Source organism: Xylocopa sonorina, chromosome 12, assembly GCF_050948175.1.
Source record: "Xylocopa sonorina isolate GNS202 chromosome 12, iyXylSono1_principal, whole genome shotgun sequence".
NCBI lineage: Eukaryota > Metazoa > Arthropoda > Insecta > Hymenoptera > Apidae > Xylocopa > Xylocopa sonorina.
The window spans coordinates 1,328,652-1,349,793 of NC_135204.1; the positions used below are offsets into that span (position 1 = coordinate 1,328,652).

At 44.4% G+C, this 21,142-nt stretch overlaps 2 protein-coding genes across 2 annotated transcripts in view; both read left to right on the forward strand.

Annotated features, from left to right (window-relative positions):
* The first annotated feature begins 81 nt into the window (after positions 1-81).
* On the forward strand, positions 82-3,115 carry LOC143429911 (L-lactate dehydrogenase). Its single transcript, XM_076905764.1, has 8 exons — positions 82-227; positions 751-877; positions 1,328-1,445; positions 1,565-1,738; positions 1,996-2,169; positions 2,296-2,413; positions 2,584-2,707; positions 2,951-3,115. Exons 1-8 carry the CDS (start codon positions 82-84, stop codon positions 3,113-3,115), a joined length of 1,146 nt encoding a protein of 381 aa, XP_076761879.1.
* Positions 3,116-4,998: 1,883 nt separating this feature from the next.
* The window catches only part of Best2 (bestrophin family protein), a 42,536-nt gene continuing 26,392 nt past the window's right edge, over positions 4,999-21,142 (forward strand). The window contains exon 1 of the mRNA XM_076905677.1: positions 4,999-5,383. Coding sequence (XP_076761792.1) covers positions 5,313-5,383 — 71 coding nt within the window. The 5' untranslated portion in view covers positions 4,999-5,312. The remainder of the gene's footprint in view (positions 5,384-21,142) is intronic.

Below are 21,142 nucleotides of genomic sequence, written 5' to 3' on the forward strand. Positions count from 1 at the left end.
ATGGTTTTGTCGCGCGTACTGTCGATTTCGTTGCTACCCACATGTTTGAAACGTACAGCGCGGCTGATAGCGAGAAGATGCATGGCCACGAGACAGTTCCGTCGGACGTTACCGCCAACAGTACTGAGGGAAGTATTTGCTGGCGGAAGAACGAAGAAATTTGCGTCCGCTGACTTCGGCAAGGACGCCAGCGCTGGATCCGATTTACAGAGAGCGGTCAGTTTCGTGTAAGCGGCCCGTTTTTCTGTTCCTCGTCACCAACGCGACATATCTTCGCCATCTGACAGTATCCCAGTCGTTGGTTAATCGTTGGGTTCCTTTGATGCATGAAACGCGTGTTCCAAGTTGTCTGGATAACTAAAGAATTGACGATTTCGAATTTACATAAATGTACTTTATAAGAATTTTATTTTATAACGTAGAAATAGTCAGCGATATTTGTCTCATTTCATTCTAATCATTCTGAAGAAGAATGTTTACAAGTAAAATAAGGCAACGAATACAAAGTCGAAACTCAAACGCGTAACCCCTCCAATACGATCCTTCGGTACTGATTTATTGGACTTGTTGGATTTATTTGGACCGATTACACACAAAATGAGTACGAAAGATTGTAACGTACGTTGCAAACAATTTGGGACAGTCGATTATTTCATATGTATCATATGTAGTACAACAAATGTATTGGTGAACAAGATATCAGGACAACTTGTGCCAGTGTTTCGATAAAATGACATTTCCTTATTCCAGACCACCATGTTTAAAGGAAGAACTGCTGTGCAAGTTTTCAGAGCCAGTACGTGATTGCTGTCACAAAGTGACGGTCGTAGGCTCCGGTATGGTCGGCATTGCTATCGCGAATTCGCTTCTTTTCCAGGTATCCCTCTCAGGCATCTCTTTTCTACCCCCGACTCGTGATCCGCCTGCACTTTGTTCCATCTCTCGTATTTCAACTACAATACTTTTGAATCGTTCTACTTCCTATAAGAAAATGTCCCTTGTTTGTATATCGTTCGTACAACATTTTGGACGAGACGTCTTACGGATATCTTGTATTATGAATAGGAAAGACTAGATGCGTGTCATCCGTGTCGAAGGGGTTAAACAGCGACTTATCGAACGTTCGATAGGTGCACCCGGTTTACTTTGAACCGACGAGTGAAAGTTTCGTACACGGTGCAGGTGGAAAGCGAAATATCCGCGTGGCCATTGTTCAGGAGTATGATACAAGTCGTGGAAAATGTCCTCGCGTTGCGTCCATTCCCACCGACTGAAAGTCGACGGCAGTCGCGAGTAATGCTTTTTTTCATTTATTGCCATATCGCAGAACATAACTTCACACATCGCGATGGTGGATGCATTTCCGAAGAAGCTGGAAGGCGAAGGGATGGATTACAGCCACGGCTCGGTATTCTTAGGAGATCCGAGGATAGATTTCGACACAGGTAACAGTGTTTATTTGTGAGTAATATTTAAGTAATACTCGAGAAAGTTCATTTGCGAACAGTTTCGTACGGGGGTGTTTGATCGGATAGATGGGAGAATAAGCAGAATATCGTTTCAGATTTTTGCATCACGAGCAATTCGAAGGTGATCGTCATCGCTGCTGGAGTGAGGCAAGTGAAGGGCGAAACGAGGTTGGACTTGGTGCAACGAAATTCGGAGATATTTAAGAATATAATACCAACTCTGGTTGGCTACAGTCCAAACGCTGTGTTCTTGATCGTCAGTAACCCAGGTTAAGTTTTAATGGAACCGAAAGAAGCAACTGATTTATTCGATGAAATGAACAATAGAATCGGTGGGAAAAACTAAATTCAGCTGCTTTATGAAAAAGCGTACCATAAATATTATATTAAATAATATATTAATATTAGATTAGATTATATTAATAATTAATTAATAATTAATAATTAATAATTAATCTGCAACGAGATTCCCGAAAGGAGAACAATGTTAAGGTGCACCTGTAAAAAGAAAGCCTTTTACTTTCAGTTGACATTTTGGCGTGGGTAACGTGGAAAGTGAGCGGACTACCTGCTTGCCGTGTAATCGGAAGTGGGACTCATCTCGATTCAGCGAGGTTTCGTTACTTAATCGCCGATCGCCTAGGAATTGCGCCTAGCTCGGTTCACGCGTATATTATCGGTGAACATGGTGAGAGTCAGGGTAAGTTCGAAATCGGCAACGTTCACGGCGAATTCTTCGTGATCCGATTCTTCGCGTTTCGCCGAAGGTGAAAGCAAACTGTACGTTACGTATCGCGTTTGTTTATATCCGTTCGACGTTTCCTAGTTCCGCTCTGGTCCGGAGTAAACGTCGCAGGTGTGCAGTTTCGCGATATCTTGCCGAATATTGGCCTCGAGACCGACGAGGAACGATGGTACGAAATTTCCAAGGAAGTGGTTAGACTGTGAGTTCTATACTTGCGTTTTCCGATCCACCTTCTAACCTAACAGTCCACTTTCTAACAAGTAGACGATACATATAATAATATTCTAGTAATTAATGTTGATGTTGAAGTTGATGTTTCCCGTATGTACCTTTATAACGTGACGATGAAACGATATTTTTCCGTTCCAGCGGCCCTACTGTGAGATGTCTGAAAGGGTACTCCAACACAGCGGTTGGCCTCTCGGTTGGCGACATCGTGGCGGCTATCCTGAACAATTCACAGAGAGTTATACCGGTTTCAACCTTGATTCAGGTATAAAACACCATCCATACCACTCTTAAACTTAAAAGTGCTTACTTTTTGCGGCCGAACTCTACTGCGTAAGAATTTCAGATGAATCGTAAATCAAACTGAGGGTCATCGATTCCTATGTAATCGGTACCAAGAAAATCCTACGCAGTAAATTATAATAATTTAAACTCTCTAACTTTTCAGAATAAAATAATATTTTAATATATCGATCCAGCGATTCTTTTCCTCTAATTTTATCGGTAGGGTCATCACGAGGTTTGCCACGAGACTTTCCTCTCCCTGCCCTGTAATCTTGGCGAAAATGGCGTCACGAACATCATACGAATGCGTATCACTGAATTCGAGAAGAAACTATTCCAGACATCGGCGAACATCGTTTACAACGTGCAAAAGGATATTAAAACATGATCGGTTCGATCGTACCTTACAGAAGTGTATCGTTTAATTGTACGCGTTCCATTTTACTCTTGTGTAAAAGGTGCCGTTAAATATATCACGTCACGTGACACTCGATTGATGTTCTTCCCGTTCGATCGGTTTCCGTCGATTATGTCAGCAAAAAAAAGGACGCTCCTTCCTCGAATTAACTTGCCTGCAATCGAAGCTCGTTTCAATGCACGCGGCGAACACGTGCGATGACGAAGCCTGCGTCTTTTTCTTTTCACTTGTTATTGCGGATGCCGGTCAGTGACGTCAACGGCCCATCTTATAATTTTCAACATCTCGTACATAACAGAAAGATTAATTGAATATCTGTATACGCGATTAACCCGTTCGCTGAGATATTTCGTAGTTTGCACTACAACTTTAGGTTGATTGCAGTTGGAATAAGTTTATAGGGATTATTAGAAAGGCGGGTCTTTAAATGCCATTACAGCATTATATCTGTGACTTAATATTTAGATTTTGTGAAATTCCATGTTTCCTTTAAAATAAATCTTTCATATCCACGACAAGACGGTCTAAATTTACCTGGCGGTGAATGGGTTAGCTAAACCAATTAAAGACCAGGCTTTCATAGCCAAGTATCAATCAATACGGTTAAAAGTATTATCCCAACGCTTGGTATCATACTTGCACCGACGCGCGGATAGTCTTATCAAATTGTTTCCAAATTGTTAAGAAACGATCTTTCTTGAACGAAAACTCGGGGAGCATATTTTTTCTAGGAATGCGTGAAGAAGTAAGTCGATTTATAAGCGAGCCGTACATTTCTCCGTATGAAAATGGTGCGTGAAAATGGCAACAGGTGACCGGTGGATGGTACCAGGTGGAGGTCTGTAAGTCCGCCGCAGGCTAGGACATGGCAAGGTGAAAGAACAGTGCGAGCATCGACTACGAGATGGCGGGTTAAAGTGCTCGGGTAAGGCGAGAACCGCGAGAACCGCGAGAACCGCGATGTTGCGGCGTTCGAACGTCGTGACAGTGCCGTAAAAATGGCAACTCCCTTTTCGAAGAACACTTCCGCAAAACGTTCGAAGTTCTTAGAACAGTATATGAGAGCGACATCGTAAGGAGTTCAGCAATATTTTCAAGAATTATTACGAATTTCGAGGATCACCATTACCACGGGCGATGGTTCGGTTAGAAATTTATCGACGAGCAGCAACGAAAAACCGGTAGACGCGATAATTTAAATAAGAGTGAAAATCGTTGCTGTTGTTAATACGGAACAGAGACCTAAACGCCAGAACTAGAAACGTTCGCCTTTTACTTGGTTCGAAAGCTGATACATTTGAAAGGTGAGGCGAGTCATTGATTTTTAAAGAATCCATCGTGAATCCCTTCGCCAAACTGACGATGGCAACTGGTGCGATCGTTTTCGAGTAGATCTGTTCGCCTCGGGGCCTCGTCTTCAGGAACCGTGATTAGCAAGGGAAATATTTTGCACACAACGATCTTTTTGCTTGGCAAACTGAATACCAAATGCAAAGTGGATAAAACCTGGCGAACCGTTGCACGTTAATGGATGTTAAGTTACGAGTGAAACACGAGCTCCTTTAACGAATCTTCGACACTACACACAACACTATCTACAACCAATAATGTACATAGAATGAAGTATCGGGAGAGGAAGTCGCTACGGAAAAAAGAATAAAGCGTTGAAAAGATTTGAAAAGATAGAATAGGAAGAGAAGCAACATGTTGAAATATCGAATGAGAAAAGAAGAAGAAAGGAGCAGGGTTACCGGGCAGGTGAAAACGGCACTGGGGCCCAGGTGGAGGTGGCACGGCCGGGCCCCGTTCTCCGTTGGTCCTGTCGTCTATCAGCGGAGCTCAGTCAGCAGACAGTCAGTCCGTCCGGTCAGCTGGTTCCGCCTAATCGTGTTAGGAGCTTCCCGATGGTAAGCCGTACGCGAACCACCTGATAGAAACCGGGTAAATCGAGCGAACGATCATCAAGGATCGAAGAGGAGAAACGGCGGCCCGCGCGCCGCATGTGCGCGAGTGTACAGATTCCTCCACCGGAAACACCAACGGCACGGTGCGAGAGGTACCAACTAAAACCGAACGATCGTAACAAAAGTGACGCGGGGAACCGAGCCAGGAGGAAGAAAATAGAAACGCGACAGGGGACGACAGTGTGTACCTGGTCAGGCAGGAAATGACTATATCGTACGCGAGCGAAGTGCCAAACGGCTCCAGCTTTGGCTGCTTCTGGAGGATTCTGGTCAAGTGAGTCGACGATATCGATTTCATTATCGAAACGTTCACCTCGCGTGGTTCTAATAATTTTCATTCATATGGAAACACGGCTGGTGACAGCTTGAATAGACTCGACGCGCGCTATTGGGGCCTTAGCAACAAGTTCATCGCGCTTTGTATTTCCCAGCAATTTTCATTCGACTCTGTTCCCTACCTCGGGTGCTGGAACACCACTGCTCGCACTTTGTCCCTTCATCGACACCGCCGCCACGTTCTTTGTCGCGACATTATCGTCTCGCGAGCGCAAGGTAGGTTACGAACATCGTTACGGACGCATGGAACATCGAAAAGGTGGTGGCTCTCACTTTCCTCGCGGTCGAATAATTTCATCAGGCCGTGCACTGTGGATTGTTTCCTCGAACTGGTACTCTCGCTAAATTCATAACGAGTCCTTAAAAAGTTCAACTTTCGACACACTCGCATACGTCCGAGCCGAGCTGCTCCGAGATATTGGAGCACGCTTCTAAACGATTTACGTAGCCGGCGTGCCATGTAAGACGGAAGATATTGCGATATTGCGACTGTTGTGGATCGTTGTGCAATGCTTAACTTTCGACTCGATGTGTCGTGTTCCCGATTTAGAGGCTGGTTGCATCGAGAAGGAAGATGGGAGAGGGTAGCCCGAGTCCTTGGGCAAGGATTCTGCGGACCGCGGGTGCTAAAAGATCGGTATAATCGATTGTAGATTTCAAACCTTCGGATTCGCGTTCCTCCATTCGCGGTGTTAGATCGTCGTGATCGTAACGCGATGGTGGTACGCGATGGTCGGAGACAGAAATTGTCCTGATTCTTTTTCCTTCGGAGCGTACGGTTATATGAATCACAGTAGCGGAGCACGTAAAACCCGCTAGCACAGAAATGGTGCTCGGTCAACGCTTGCTTGTACGTTTTAAGGAAATAAGGTCGTCGATACATCGATTTTAGCCGTAACGACGCGCGCGTTACGTGGAATATCGCCGTGCCGTTCTGCGTGTTCCACTGCCACGGGGATTTTCGTTCCAGTTGCCGCTTACGTTCGAACGGAACGGTAGCATTTCAATAACCGTGCGGTCGTGCTACGTTTATTGTGTTCCAGCCGATTGTACACGAACATGGACGCGTGAAAAAATGACCGAAAAACTGTACGTTCCTTTCGTTCCTATTAATTTACTTTCCACCGTCATCGACTCGATTTCCGTTTGGGAAAACCATTTGCACGCCATTCCGCAGAACTCGGTGACATCACAGAGCGGCTCGCGCTAAACTACTTAAATTAATATAACTTACAATAATTGTTATGTAAATACTCGATGACGCGCCACGTAGATCATCTGTACAGTTAAAGACTGGTTTGCCTGCCCGATCGGGTCTAAAGATCGCGCGATCCGTATGTAGCTCTAAGAACGGGACAGCAGCCGGAGAATCGGTCGATTAAACAGCGTCTGTTCAACGGTATCGGTGCGTCGATGCTCGTGGACGCGGGAAATGCAGACGCATTGTTATCAACAAATCGAACGAACAGAGAGGTAACGTATATACATAGAATCAGACGAACTCGACGGTTTCGGTCGTGTTTCACTTGTTCAGACAAGAGAAGCGAAAGGACGTTTTACTGCGTCAGAAATAATTAACCCTTTCGTCGTGTCTAACACGGGGGCGATTAATTCATAAAATAAGCTGCTGTAGGTTGTGTACTTTGAATAGTTCAAGTATTGCGTGGAATTAACCAAACGTATTACGTGTATTACGTGTCAGTGATTACGATGGCGCATTTCTTGCATGTGACATCAGAAACACGAAAAATATTGACGACGAAGAAGTAAATATTTTATAACTTGCTTCCCGTATTCCTGCTAGTTTATTACACTGTGAAAAAATTAAATCTGACATATCTTTGTTATTTTATTGCATTTTATATTTTCAACGACCGAGTCGTATGTACAGCAGAGTTTTTCTCGGCGTACAGCTACTCAGTGAGTCGACGTGACTTTTTCTTTCCTTAAAGAGTGAGATGAAAAATGGTAAAAATGTTCAATCGACTTAGTTGTAAGATAAAACAAGTGATGAAGCTTGTGAAGTTTTACACGGCGTTTACACGAAACACCGGCGGAAATGTTCCCAAGAGCAGAACAACCGGATTTACTCGTGCTCCGAGATATGATTAATCGTCGAACAACTAAATCGACGGGCATTAATAAAAGTCTTGGCGAATCGAGGCGAATCCCATCGATAGCGGTCGCGCCTCGAATTCCGCGGCTCGCGATTGCTCATGAAAACGCACGTAAATCGTAACGCACCATTGGCAGCGTCCTTGCCGAAGCACGTTTGTTGACATTTCCACGACCTTTCGAAGCGGCGTGTCGGTGGATCCTCGGCTGGTGCCATAGTTTCTCTCGGCGGGTTCTGCGGGCGCCAGGTTGAAAACGGCCTTAACGGCTTTCACGTAAGATCTCGCTTTCCTAGGCTCGTTACACGCCGCGCGGAGAGACGTCCGGCGATCGTCTATAAATAACCGAGAACATCCAGAAATAGAAAATATCTCCCGCGATAGCGCACGCAATAATGGCATCGTCTCGTCCCTGCTACCACTCGACGATCTGTATCAATTACACGCTCGATTCAGGGGAAAAATTGCTGCGCGCCGGTAGACTGTAATTTCCAACCCCATTGCGTTTAGCTCCACCTATCAGGTTACGAAAGCATCGTTCTCTGCCATCTGTACGCTACATCCACCCCTCGTTCAAACGCAGATACCGAGACGCTTTACTCTAAAGTGAGATGGCACGTTTGTCCGATCGATGCCTTTCAATGTCAATTTCAAGAATAATACCGAACAAATAATTGTACACGATCATTTAAATAATAAATTGATGTGTGTTGTAATGAAAATTAAAGTTCCATATACCCAACAAGTTCAAAGCTGATAAATAACCAAGCTGAAGGAATACAGTTTTTATGCAGCGAGAGAAAATAGCCAAAAGCATTTAAATAATTCTGTTATATAATCCCGTAATGCTACAGAAATCGTAAAATTTCACAGACAGATATTTTTCGACTGATCTATTTGGATGCATTAAACACAGTTGCACGTCGATTTCGATACCGAACAGGTAGGTAGTTTACGCAGTAGAACAGGCATCGGATGGTACGTTCGCGAGGCTAGTGTCTTTCGAACCCAAGAACAAGGCGGCTTCTTGCGCGTGTCTCAAGGTTGTGCCATTTTACCTTTTATTTCTACGTGTAATACTCGCGTCCGCCTACTATGTTGACGATAAACACGCAATGTAATGAGAAGGATCGAAGACGCGGAGCATATGGGTAAATTCGTGTCGAATAATTAGCATATTCGAGGCGTGCAAAGAATCTTCCAAGTCGGATATGCTCCTCGTTCCCGCAACGTTTCCAGTTGCTCGAGATACGGTCGGTATGCAAGACGGTTCTTTTTCTCGTACAGCTCTTCCGTAGCCGTCCGCTGCTAGCTTTCCTATCCGCCTACTGGACTCGGTAGTTAAAGAGATCAACGCGACAGAGGATCTATAAATACCGTCTGGAGTCCAGAACGATCTATAAATACGAATCCACTACCCAGTAATAGAAGAAAAAAGAGCCTGCTTTCCTACTGTAATAATAATAGCAGCAACAACAACAACAACAACAACAACAGCAACAATAATAATAATAATAATAATAATAATAATAATAATAATAATAATAGTAATAATCGAGCATGAGTCGTATCTGTACATACGAATCGTTTCGAGGTTAGAAGCGATATCGTTAAACCGTTCTCTGATTGACGGTTGGAAATGGTCGGTTCGCGTGTAGGCCACTATTTAGTTGGAAGAAATTTAACCAGTCGGCACTGATAAACACGTCGATGCAACGGTACACGCGTGTCGTTTATTTATCCGTGTCTCGCCGATTTAAAACACGAGCATCGACCGTGCGCGCAGAACGCACGCGTAACAGTCGACGCGGCGATCACGCGCGCTAAATGACTTAGCGCGTGGACGGAAGAGCTATGACGGCGAATCGCGAGCGTGAAAGCAAGAACGGTTTTCATCGCGGTTTACACGGAAGGCTGGCCGAGATTTAAGCGCCAGTACGACGATGTCGCGCCTGCGAGCTTGTGAAAAAAATAGTGAAATCCTCGACGACTTGCGACCGTTCGCAGCCGCGGAATCGCAGGTCGATTTCAACCGGCTCATGGTAATTTCTCGTCCGTCGCGCGGCTATTCTCGATTCTTCGTCGGAACTGCGCCGACTCGGAAATAGAATTTCTACCGGAGTGAAATCAATTTAGCATACCGGACGAACCCACTCGCCGCGCTTACTTTCTGCAGATGTATGGCAATTGTCTCTTTTAAACGGACACGATGAGAAACTCTGGCTGATTTAACGAGGAAAATATTCCTACCCCCTCTTACCTGGATATGGTGATAATTGGAATCGCGCGAATGCGATAAAACACGGAGGACGGGAATTCCTGCTGATAGGAATGCAACGTTTTTTTCTTGCGTTCGTAAACGTTACAAATTACAAAGAAATTCTTTCCAAAAGTGACATTGTTCGTGTACGAGGCAAACTTGAAGATATAGCTATCAAACATTATAATTTTTGGGGCAATTAAATAATAAATGAATATAAACTAATTAACTTAATGATATCATTATAATGATACTGTGTGTATGTAAAGAAATCTTAAGCAATTGTACGATAAAACTAACAAAATTGGACACAATCGGTGAATATAAAAGTAGATAGATTAAATTAGGAAAGACGGATCTAAGTACTCGGCCGCTTTTATCAGGAACCCAGCTGGCACTGGTCGCCGTTCCTTAAATAAACGGGAGTCCGATATCGGTTGGAATCTGAAAGAGTTTGTAGGAAGAAAACTGGAAGAATCGAACTCGATAACCGAAGCGTCGAGCGAGAGACAACTTTCTTCGGTCGGCGGCCGTGAGGGGCGGCGCATACTCGCGTGCGCGCGCGCACGCCGCCCGGGAACTAGGCCATTGTCTCTCAAATTGGACGATCAGGAGCGTCTTATAAGAATGCAAAAAGCCGAGATCGGTTTAACAACATGCCGCGTCGATGGAATGCGATGAATAACCGATCTGTTCGACAGCAGGACAAAGGATAACGGATAATGTGCGTACGAACGCACATTATTGCCTCGCATTGTCGCGCTGTTTTCTATGCTGGAGCCAATCGTGCGTTAAGTGTACAAACCTTAAGTCTACCACGTTTAATCCGAATTAATGCGCCGTGCATACACCACCGCGAAAGCTGAGGGGACAAAACGTATTTCTGTTTATTTAATGATAACACAGAACGTGACTCACTGGGGATCTAATAAAATGCACTATTGCGTCTGTTACATTAACTGTAGACAATATCGGTTTCCCTTTTCGAGGTGAATTATATTTATTTCTTCATTTTTAATACGCAAGTTTTGATTTTTAACGCATATTTTCGCGTTCAAAAATCAACCACTCTGAATACATGTCATGATGTAGGTGATCGTTAATTGAAAAATATAAGTATGCTCCAATACTCCTTGTACGCACTATGCATACAGAGTTTACAATCATTTAGTGGTAATAAATTTGGTATCGACTATTTAAAAACTAATAGAAACAGTAACGGGCTGGAATTTAAATACCGCGCGAAAGGAATAGAAAAAAGAGCCCATGTTGCGACGGTATACGTTAATAGCAACCGATTAGTCACGTCTGCGCTCGTCCTGTCGCTGTCGTGTCCTGTCGTGTCGCGGCTTGTCGTGTCGTGTCGCGCCTCTATCGCGAATTTAACATTGCCACCGTCCATCTGCGTTTCTTGCACGAGGCTGCATCGCACCGGCTGCACGAACATCGTTGCACTCGCACTACGCCGAATGACAATGAGACACACACGCCACAAGCGTATGACACACATTTCGTTCACCTCTCTCGTCTTCCGCGGACTGCAACGGGTACTAAGCGCGTTCCTGCTTGCACGCGAGCGCACAGGTGCGCGTGTACGTGCACGCATCGCGCTCCTGTGGACGCAGAGTATCGCTATCGAATCACCTAGAAACCTCGGGTGACCCAATGTTCACAGATTTCGATCATCGCAAAGAGCAATTCCCTCTTTAATTCGCCCGTTCATCTTGACGCGCGTCCTCGTTGCGTTTCAGCGTGTCGCATCGTTGCGTATCGAAAACTCGTTGCATTGTATTACTGGATGATACTCGTACAATATTTGTCAAGGCACAAGTTCAATTTCTTGACTCTAATAGATAGGTTTGTTTAAAACTTCACACTTTCGTTACGGTTGGAAGCGTATAGAAGCGGAGGCAATCCTCAAGTAAAAACTGCCCGATTGGTTGGACACGGTAGTGGCAGTTATTCATTCGCGACCCTCTTGTGAAACTCGTACGCGCGGTAAGGGGTCTTTTTTATTCAGTATCATTGCTGCCTCAAATATTGATTGCAGAAATTGCGGCGTCTATTATTCAGGAATCGTTGGAACAAGCAATGGTCGTACACGAGACATTCTTGCCCTAAATTCCTTTCAGAAGTAGCACCATCCGAATGAAATTAAAAATACGCTCGTATCCATAATTCCTAATCTTCGAGAAATTTACATTTGAATGGTCGTCGGAAGAAGATGTAGCGATTTTTCGGCGGAGATATAGTGGCAGGGCAGGAACTCGTTTTCTCTTCCGCGAAGGCACACTTGAAAAGTTTCCATTGGTCCTTGATCGAGCCGTAGAAGAGACCGCGCGTACCCACGGGTTAAACGACACCACACAGGGACGATGCTTCTCCGTCAGGTGTAATGGCGAAATAATCGTTTTACTGCCAGGCGTGTGACGGGCATTCCGTCTTGGTTGTTTACTAATTAAAATGTGATGCCATTCCTACGAGCGCAGCGTGACCGGCGTCTATCGGTCATTTTTTCCTGTGCCCCCCTTAACATTAAGAATAATCAGCATCCGCTCGGCCCCTGGACGCGATCGAACCGTTTCACTTGTCACACGGATCTTGCATATTATCTCTCGAATACACAGAAACCCGACGTGGTTCTCCTCGAGGTATTTCATGGTCGTCTTCAAGGATATGGATTTTTACAGGTTTTCTCGGCGGAGTTTTGTCGGTAGTTTCGTTGCATCCTTCGAGCGCGAATGCTCGAAATGCGTCCAACGAGTTTGTTGGCGTAAGCTGTCGCTGAACAGCTTGTTCCAAACCCAAACCAGCTACCTTTTCCTCGATGAAATTTCAGAGCGAAATTTCATCTGCGCCGTCAACGAGTCACTGTTGACCATCTGTGGTTTCCTGTTCTTATTTTACTTTTCTACCTATAGTTTGGCAATGAACGCGATGAAGGCGCGAAAATCTTGTCGACGCGCTGCCAATTTCATATCCACGGAAGCGTCGGTATCAAGGAAACGACCAAGAAGTTGGCCAAAGAGAGGATGAAATGAGGAGCATCACTCCGTGAAGCGTGACCGGCGTTAGTTATGCAATGATTTGTTGCCTCGCGTCCTTCTCGGCCGCATTGGTATTATATTGCTTAGAGCCGAGGAATCAATTACAATTTGTTGCCTTGGCGGCTCGCGATATCTCATCGAAAGGTGAAGGCGAACGATCGATCGATCGATCGATCAGTATGCCGGTGGCGGTTTTCGGGAACCGAGCCGAGCGCGATTTTCATTTGACATCGACAGATGCGAAAACGAGGTCGTAGGAAAAGTCGCGAGACCGAGGTGAAACTTTTCTCTTTCTCTTTTTTCTTTTTCTTTTTGCCCTCGTAAAGAAGAAGGGGCGCCAGCCGTGGTGTTCTCGAGCGAACTAAAAACAGCCGCAAAACGACCATTGCGAAGTATACCACCCGAGCTATGACATAACACATGACAACGAATCTACACGAGCACCTTCTTGCACGGTGTTCGCGTTCGGCTGTCCTCGAAGAAACCGTATCGCCACACTGATATTATTCATATTAAATCCGTGTTAATGTTCCGTGAAATGGTAAAAAAAAAAGCTAGAAAAATATGGTTCAACCAGTTCCCGCAGCGGTAAATGGAATCTCGTCTGAAACATCGGAATTGAAATGGAGCAAAGAATTCGTGAGTCACTCCATGAATATCGACGAACCGTTCAAGCGACCCTAGCACCAACCTTGGATGTGGCATTTATTACCTGTTCCGTCTTAAAATAAACAGGAAGATCCTCGAAAACGGCGAAGAGAGCGCACGTACGCGTACCTTGCTCATCAATAATCTAATCGAATTCGTGTTTTACTAGTCGTTAACACTTGCGGACCATACGAAATTCCGCAAAGATTCCGCTTATCTTGAATAAAGTGAATAAGCGTTGGGACGATATTTTATTTCTCCTCTGACCGATCGAAAGTACTCGGGAGAAATGCCGTACGCGAGCTAAAGCAGCCAAAGGCAAGCGACGCACGCGCAATAGCCGCGAGTACCTTCCACGCATAATCGACGCACTTCTCGCACCTCGGTTCGAGATACAAGGTTGCTCGTAACTGTGTCACTGTCAATCAGGCTCATCGGTATGTATAACGTTTATCTAAACGCTAGTCGATATGCCAGGCGGCTTAATTATTTCCATGGTCTGCAGCATGGGAAGGGAATGCGTCGTCGCGCGTTGGTAAGAAGGTTAGGAAAAAAGGATCTGGTGCGACTCTCTATGACTGACTCTCTATGACGACACTGTATGACTGACAAGTTATTGATTAATATCTAAAATTCTTTGAATCATCCAACATCGACGACGTTTTCATCGACGACCAGGAAGCACATCTTCATCCTTCGACCTCAACCTGTTTAACATTTTAGATCTCAAATTATGATTTATAGGATCGCTTCCTTCTACCAACGAGTAGCCCGATGCGCCTTTCTGGCGCTAATTGAGGGACGTTCACTACGTGACATAAGCTCATTAGTAATCCAAAGAGTGGAATGGCTCGCGTTTCGCGCGCGATTCCCAATCAACGGTCGAATCTACGTTCCACCTCACAATGCGATTAATTAACAACCAAATGGTCGATGCTAATCATTTGCCATAGCTCATGTAAACCGTCTAATGCCGCGTACTTCCGCAATCACTTTCATACGACTGGCAATAGCTATTGGCTGCTGAGGATGCGGAGGATATTACATCGAATCGGTGAGCCTTCTTTTTTTTTCCATCGGAACTCTGTTATCCATTGTAACATCGCGGCAACTATGATTTCGAGATATCTTTTATCGTTACATGCAACAGCAGCTACTCACTCTTACTTGCTGCAACTGCGCAATAACAAACAGTCGATTCATCTTGCCGATTAAAATATTCTGATAAAATCGTTAGGATAATAATTTTAAAAATCAGACTCCTAATTGGGCGATTAAGGTATTCGAAAACATGTAGTAGAATCAACTCTAGAGACAGATGGCATTAAAAATGATATTTAAAAATTCTAATCGCGTGTTTATGGTTGTTCCGTCCTCGAAACATATGGTCGAACCAGGTTTATGCTACGGTCGCATATTATTAGTTATTTTTGAAGAGTCCCAATTTCTATTTGTTACTTTTTCTCATTAACTTCTTAACCGGGATTAAGGCGTTAAAAGGTTGCTAGAAAACTTAGTTTACCTCTTCATGTTTTTCTTCAATAGCTATTGACGTATCATAAACCCAAAAATCCCAATCACGGGTCCCGTTAGGTCAAATAGCCTCGAATAGGTTACCCTAACGGTTGTGCTGCGTTGCCCTACCCCCACCGGAAGGTAGCGACCACCCCCTCGCGGAATCAAGCAGCTCGCCGATTGGCTGACTGCTGAACTCCGAACCTCTATATATATGTACATTTTGTAAAATAAACTGAGTCTGAAATTTACCAGCAAAAAAGTCGTCCGAGATATTCTATCCGAGCAAGTAAGCGAGGAGAAATTAAGAACGCCACATTTGTTCCCCGTGTTTCGACGAGGGTCGTATAAAACCAAAGTGAAGCTGCCCGTGCGAGAAAATCACGGTGCACCTATGCTACTCGCTGACCAATTGTTTTACGTCGATATCGGTACTTCGGACAACTATTACGAGTTCGCTTTCGTAACGATACTTATCGAGATTCGTTGTCGTTACGAGACCGACCGCAACAGTTTGTAGGCGGATGAGTTCTCTTCCTGGTTCGAGATCGCCACACTAAATCACTCGTTACAGGTGGTAGTCGACTTTCGATTTCGAAAGTCGAAACGACAAACAGAGACTTGTCTTCACTTTTTTTTATGTTTGCGATGTTTATCGATTGTTTACCACAAGCACTTTTTCGCTCGAACTGAACGTAGAACATAGAACATAATGATAATAAGACGCTATGCGAGCGCCTCCCATCTTCCAAACGATCGCATCTGATTCGCTCAAAAGCCCCCATAAATTGATACCGAGTGCAATTCATATTTCTCCCGAATGATCATCGCGATCGGAACACGTCATAAATCGCTACAAATACTTCGAAGTGCTGTTGCGGCCAGACACGCGTTTCGACCTTAGCTGAGTTTCATAGACTCATCTTCGCAAAAGTATCGAGACTCTTACGTTCGGACCTACTAACAAGTGAAATATGTGTAAAGTATATTTCCCGCGTGTACGAAGAAAAATCACCAACAATTCACTGAAACAATCGATCGTCTAGAGATGGGCTTGCAACTATCGTTTTCCGGTTTGCAATCTTTAAATTTGTCTTTAAACTGAAATGCAAGGTTTAAAAGGTTATTATATATTTTTTCAACTATTATTTTATATTTTTATATAAAGAACATAGCCATAGTGGCTAGTACGACAAAAAAAAATATATTTTAAAATACTCATTTTTAGTTTTATCTTTCAACCGACTATTGCGAGACCAGATATTAATAGAAACTGTCGATGGTCCGTGCTCGTAACGAGCAATAAATTTAACAGTTTCGACGCCCTTTTCGAACGGCGAACAAATAAAAAAAAGCAGAGCGAGGACTAGTTATCGCATTCCACCTTTGGGAACCGTAGATGGCTCGTTCAATCCATCCAGAGGCTCTCGTTTCCTCCTCTCTCCAATCCAACTAGAAGCTTCAAGTTTCTTGCGGACGACACATTTATAGGAGTGCTCGATCGTACTTTGGCCGATAAGAAAAGGGGATTCGTTTTCAATAGCCCTTATAGCGAAGCAAACGCAGGCAGGGTTGAATCAGGAACTATCCTTCAATGTGAAACGAACGCGATGGGGCAAGGAGCTGTCGTAAAATACGGTTCGATTGGATCTAACTACGCTGGACTCGTCCGTTCCGTGCCGCAAAGATGGCGGGTAGCGCGCTGTTTGTTCCGCGGATTAAACGTCTACTAAAGAACTAATTATGCAACGCTTCTCCGAGCGAGTCTCCTCGGGATTTCTTCTGTTCGAGCGGAGCCGAGTGATTTCTCTCTTGGAAGTGTTTGTACTTTAAGGTAGGAAAGAAAAAATCTCCTGCGACAAAAAATTTGGCTTAAATGTTTATCGAGCCACTTGGAGGGCGTCGAGCAGTCACGTTCAGGTTCCGATGACCGTGACCGTGAACACCGCCAGAGGAAACGGATATCTCTCTGACGATGACTTGACGTATTACGCGGTGATTATGACGGTTTCCAAACATAGCCGGGATTGCTAACATCAGAACAACAAAAATCCATGATAGCATAGCACACTGAATAGCTGAACGAAGCTAATAAATGGCATGGAACGATGGAACCCTTGAAACTTTCAATTCATTATATTTCATTTCAATAGAACTCCATCATCTTCGAAAGCTTCTCCTAACCAATCTCCTACCTATCATTCCGAACCATTTGCAAGATCTTTTGCAAATTCTCTTTTAACAAAAAAGGCATACGAGCAACTCGATTGTATCAGCAGAAAATCCCCTGAGTAGAATCGATCAGCTTCTTTCAGAAGGAGTTCAGTAGATCGTAGTCTACATTTCATAAATAATTCACCAGAGACCAAGAACAGATGGGACGATAGATTCGACTGCGACTCAGCATCCACGTCGTGATTATAATTTCGCTTCCGCTTTTGTACCGCGCGAAGCGACATGACGTAACGCGTTCCAGAGCGCCGAGAGAAACTTGTACGCTCGCGGATGAAATCAGGGGTGGCGAAGGCAGGCGTGCCCATTTATGGTACGCCGAGGAATTTCATTCAAAGATGGAACTGGAAAAAAAGGAACACCCATTTTAAGTTTAACATATTTATAGATATATAGTTCGCTAACGATGATATCGATATCATTAAAAAACTTTACTCGAGGCGCGAACATGAGTTTCGAAAGATTCGCTGTTGCTGGACTTGGCGAAGGCAGGTGTCCACACCGAGAAATCGCAAGGGGCAAGGAGGATACAAGTATAAGTCGAGGGAACGAAATCGTGAAATCTATTGTATTATAGATTGAAGTGTAACGTGCTCGTCTGGTCGACAAGAGCGATGAAAGGCCTTGGCGAGCCTTGACCGGTGGACCGTTACTTTACGCCATCCAAGAGCATGGATCAAGCTCGTCGTTTTCCTATTTTATTGTCCCCCTTTCTCTCATTAATGTGCAATCATGGAAACGAATCGATCCACGTAAGTACAATCAGTCGGAGAAATTTGATATCATTCCATTCTTCGGTCTAATATTAGACTTCGATTTAGTCTCGTTTGCAAGAAAACACGAGAACTCGTCTTGGACGAACTAACAGTATAATTCACGTATGCGCATGCGACGTAGCGTATTTGTAGCAATAGAGACAGGATGTATGGGGAAAGGAGCAAAAGGAAATGATTCGATTTAACGAATAATCTCTGTTTTATGCAAACACGGTTTCTACATTTAGTAACGTCTATCAAGAACACCTAAAATGTGAAGTCGGTCGTAGAAATGAATCGAGAACAGGGAACGTTTTCCTGGTTGCGTTTCTAGCGGATGATGGTTCGCGGTTTCGCATGTAATTATTTCGTAACCCCTGGGAATGGCCAGCTTTAAACGACTGCGGAGTACACGTAAGCGAAGCTGTTTAGCCGTTAACGCTTCGAATGAGCCGCGGCGGGTTCCGCATGGAAATATTATGCATAATACGGGCAACGTAAATTAACGAAAGTTTGTTAACCGGCATGCGGCACGTGGATGATAGCGGCGATCGCGATCCGGATCGCGTTTCGCGAGACATTGTCGCGGACCCGTAGCGACGATAAATAATCGGCTTGGCGAAGGTAGAGAGAGGTACTGTCGGCTAGTTAGCGGAGCAACGCGGCGGTGACTCACGTTTCAGCAATATTTAACATTCCGCGGTGATACGAAAGCAGTTAGAGCGCGGCACAGTCACCACTTCCTATACGCCTTCGACCCCACCGGCTATTGTATGTATTATTATTATTAAGCATTCTCGAAAATCGCTGGTTAACTATAATACATATATGAGACGCGTGTATGTGATTAGGGCGATCATTCGTCTCTTTAAACTGTATCTGCCATTTAGAAGGTAAATTTCTCTCGCAATGTTCACCTGTTACGTAACGGTTGAAAATGTGAAACTCGTATAATCAATGGGGACTGTATCGTGGAACGCGATAGAGATCGCAATTCGAGCGTGCTCCGACCGTGGCATTTGTAGCAATCAAAGTCAAGCAACGTTGCTCGTGATCTATAGAGGCAGAGATGTACGGGATCGTGCTCCGGCTGATTCGGCGTCCTGAAACCGCGAAAGTCGGACCGCCGGAGAAAATGGACGAAAATGGAAACGCTTCCGCGGCCAGCTAAATCACCGGCATGGTGTTATATTACAACGATCTTCCATAAATCTGCGACATCTGGTTGCCCGTAATACAGTCCTCGTCCATTCACTCTCCGCTCGTCTGAACGCGTACGCGTAATTAACAGTCCGTCGAAGATCGTCAATCTTTACGACCTGCGTCAACCTCTTTCTCGCTTTCGTCTTCGTCGTCAGGGATTCTTCTTTGGGAGATGTCGATTTATTGCCAATGAAAATTCACGAGGCGCTCATCTTTCTCGACAATTTATCGTGCACTTCGGAGTACCTGATCCTTACGCGTTTTAAACCGTGCGTATAAATTATTCTATTGTACGATCGCATTGCAATATTTTTCATTCTTTCACTGCATTTCAATTCAATTTGTGTGGTACCGGGACGTTGAACCTTTTTATACTTAATATTTCCAATATTTATTACTTACATGCTCGCACAGTCCAACGTTTTTATTAATAGATCCGGCAGCAATAAACTTTCAAGTTTAAAAAAAAGATGAGTTTCAGATTATTGCAGAAACTTATCCCCTTTGCAAGAAAGTAGATTAAGTTCTGCTGGTCAGACGGGACGTGCTTTGTGTGCGATACAAAGGCGCTTTCGAAGAAAGTTACTTATGTTTTCAAGTTTTTACATGTAAAGCATTCTCACACTTTTGCACTCTCATGCATTCCTACGCATGAAAAAGACAAAGCTAACAATAATTATTAGAACATATAAATAATAAGTAAATTCGAAAGATTTAAGCATAAAGCTATTTAAAGCGACGAAGAATCTCTGGTTGATTTATAATACAATACATGTATAATATTATGCAAACCTCGCGATAGGAAAACATCGAAAAATGGAGGGACGGATGCTCTTAGGGTATCACGTAACGTGTTTCTGAACAAGAAGATCTCCAAGATTCGACGTACAGATTCATGCAAATCGTTGTTGGACGGTGACGCAATGCACGGAACATTATCTTTGTCGGTGCAATTAAGTAAGCAGCGCCATCGGGCCGACCGCTTAATTACGCTCATCCTTCTCCGGCATTACGTATTACTTCATAAATCAATCGTTAAGCCAAACAATTTTCTCTGTTCTCGCATCAATCTGAACCGACGTGTATACACACCGGAAACAATTTACGTATCGATCTTGTAATTGTCGAGTGATTCGCGGGAAACTGGTTTACCCAGCTGCATCGTGAATCCGCAAAAATTCGATGCAAAGCGGAAAACGTAACAATGGAAAGTTTTCTCAGCATTGACGAAAGGAAATCGAGGGTAGTAGACACGCGATAAAGATAACTCGGCCACTGTATCGAACGCGTGGATCGTGGGAGACATTAATGAACATGTTTACTTACCGTGTCTTCGCACATCATTCGACGATTTCACATTCCTGCTAAAAGCCGTAAACATCGCAGGAGATGCCACGCGTAATGGCAGAAGCGTCGTCGCGTAACGCGTGCAACGCGGCACGCAGTTGCACACGCGTGGGGGCTTCACGGGCGTGCGCTCGCGTGCATCGTATCGTACCAATGGTATGGGACAATGCTTCTCTACCATGACCCACTGACACACAAATAAAGGAATAACTCCGATATTCGTAGGTTCTTTTCGCATCGAGCCGCGAAGCTTCCCCCGCGGCGTTGCGCAACACCTATGCCGCGCGCTGCGCCTCTATCCACCACACGCGATCATCGACGAAAATTATTGAGAAATCGAGATGCCAGATGAGTACCTAGGTACGTGTATGCGCACGTGCTGCCGATCCTGCGTCGGGATTGATTATGAAGTTTCGAAACGTGTTCCTTGGAACATCGGAATTCGGCGTATTTATGCTCGAGAGGAACGGATAAAACGTATCGCAAGACTTTCACTCGATTCCAGCGGATTCCTTCTTTTCGTGCTGCTGTTTCCGAGACGATCAATCGGTCAGAATTTCCGCGGATAACCTTTCG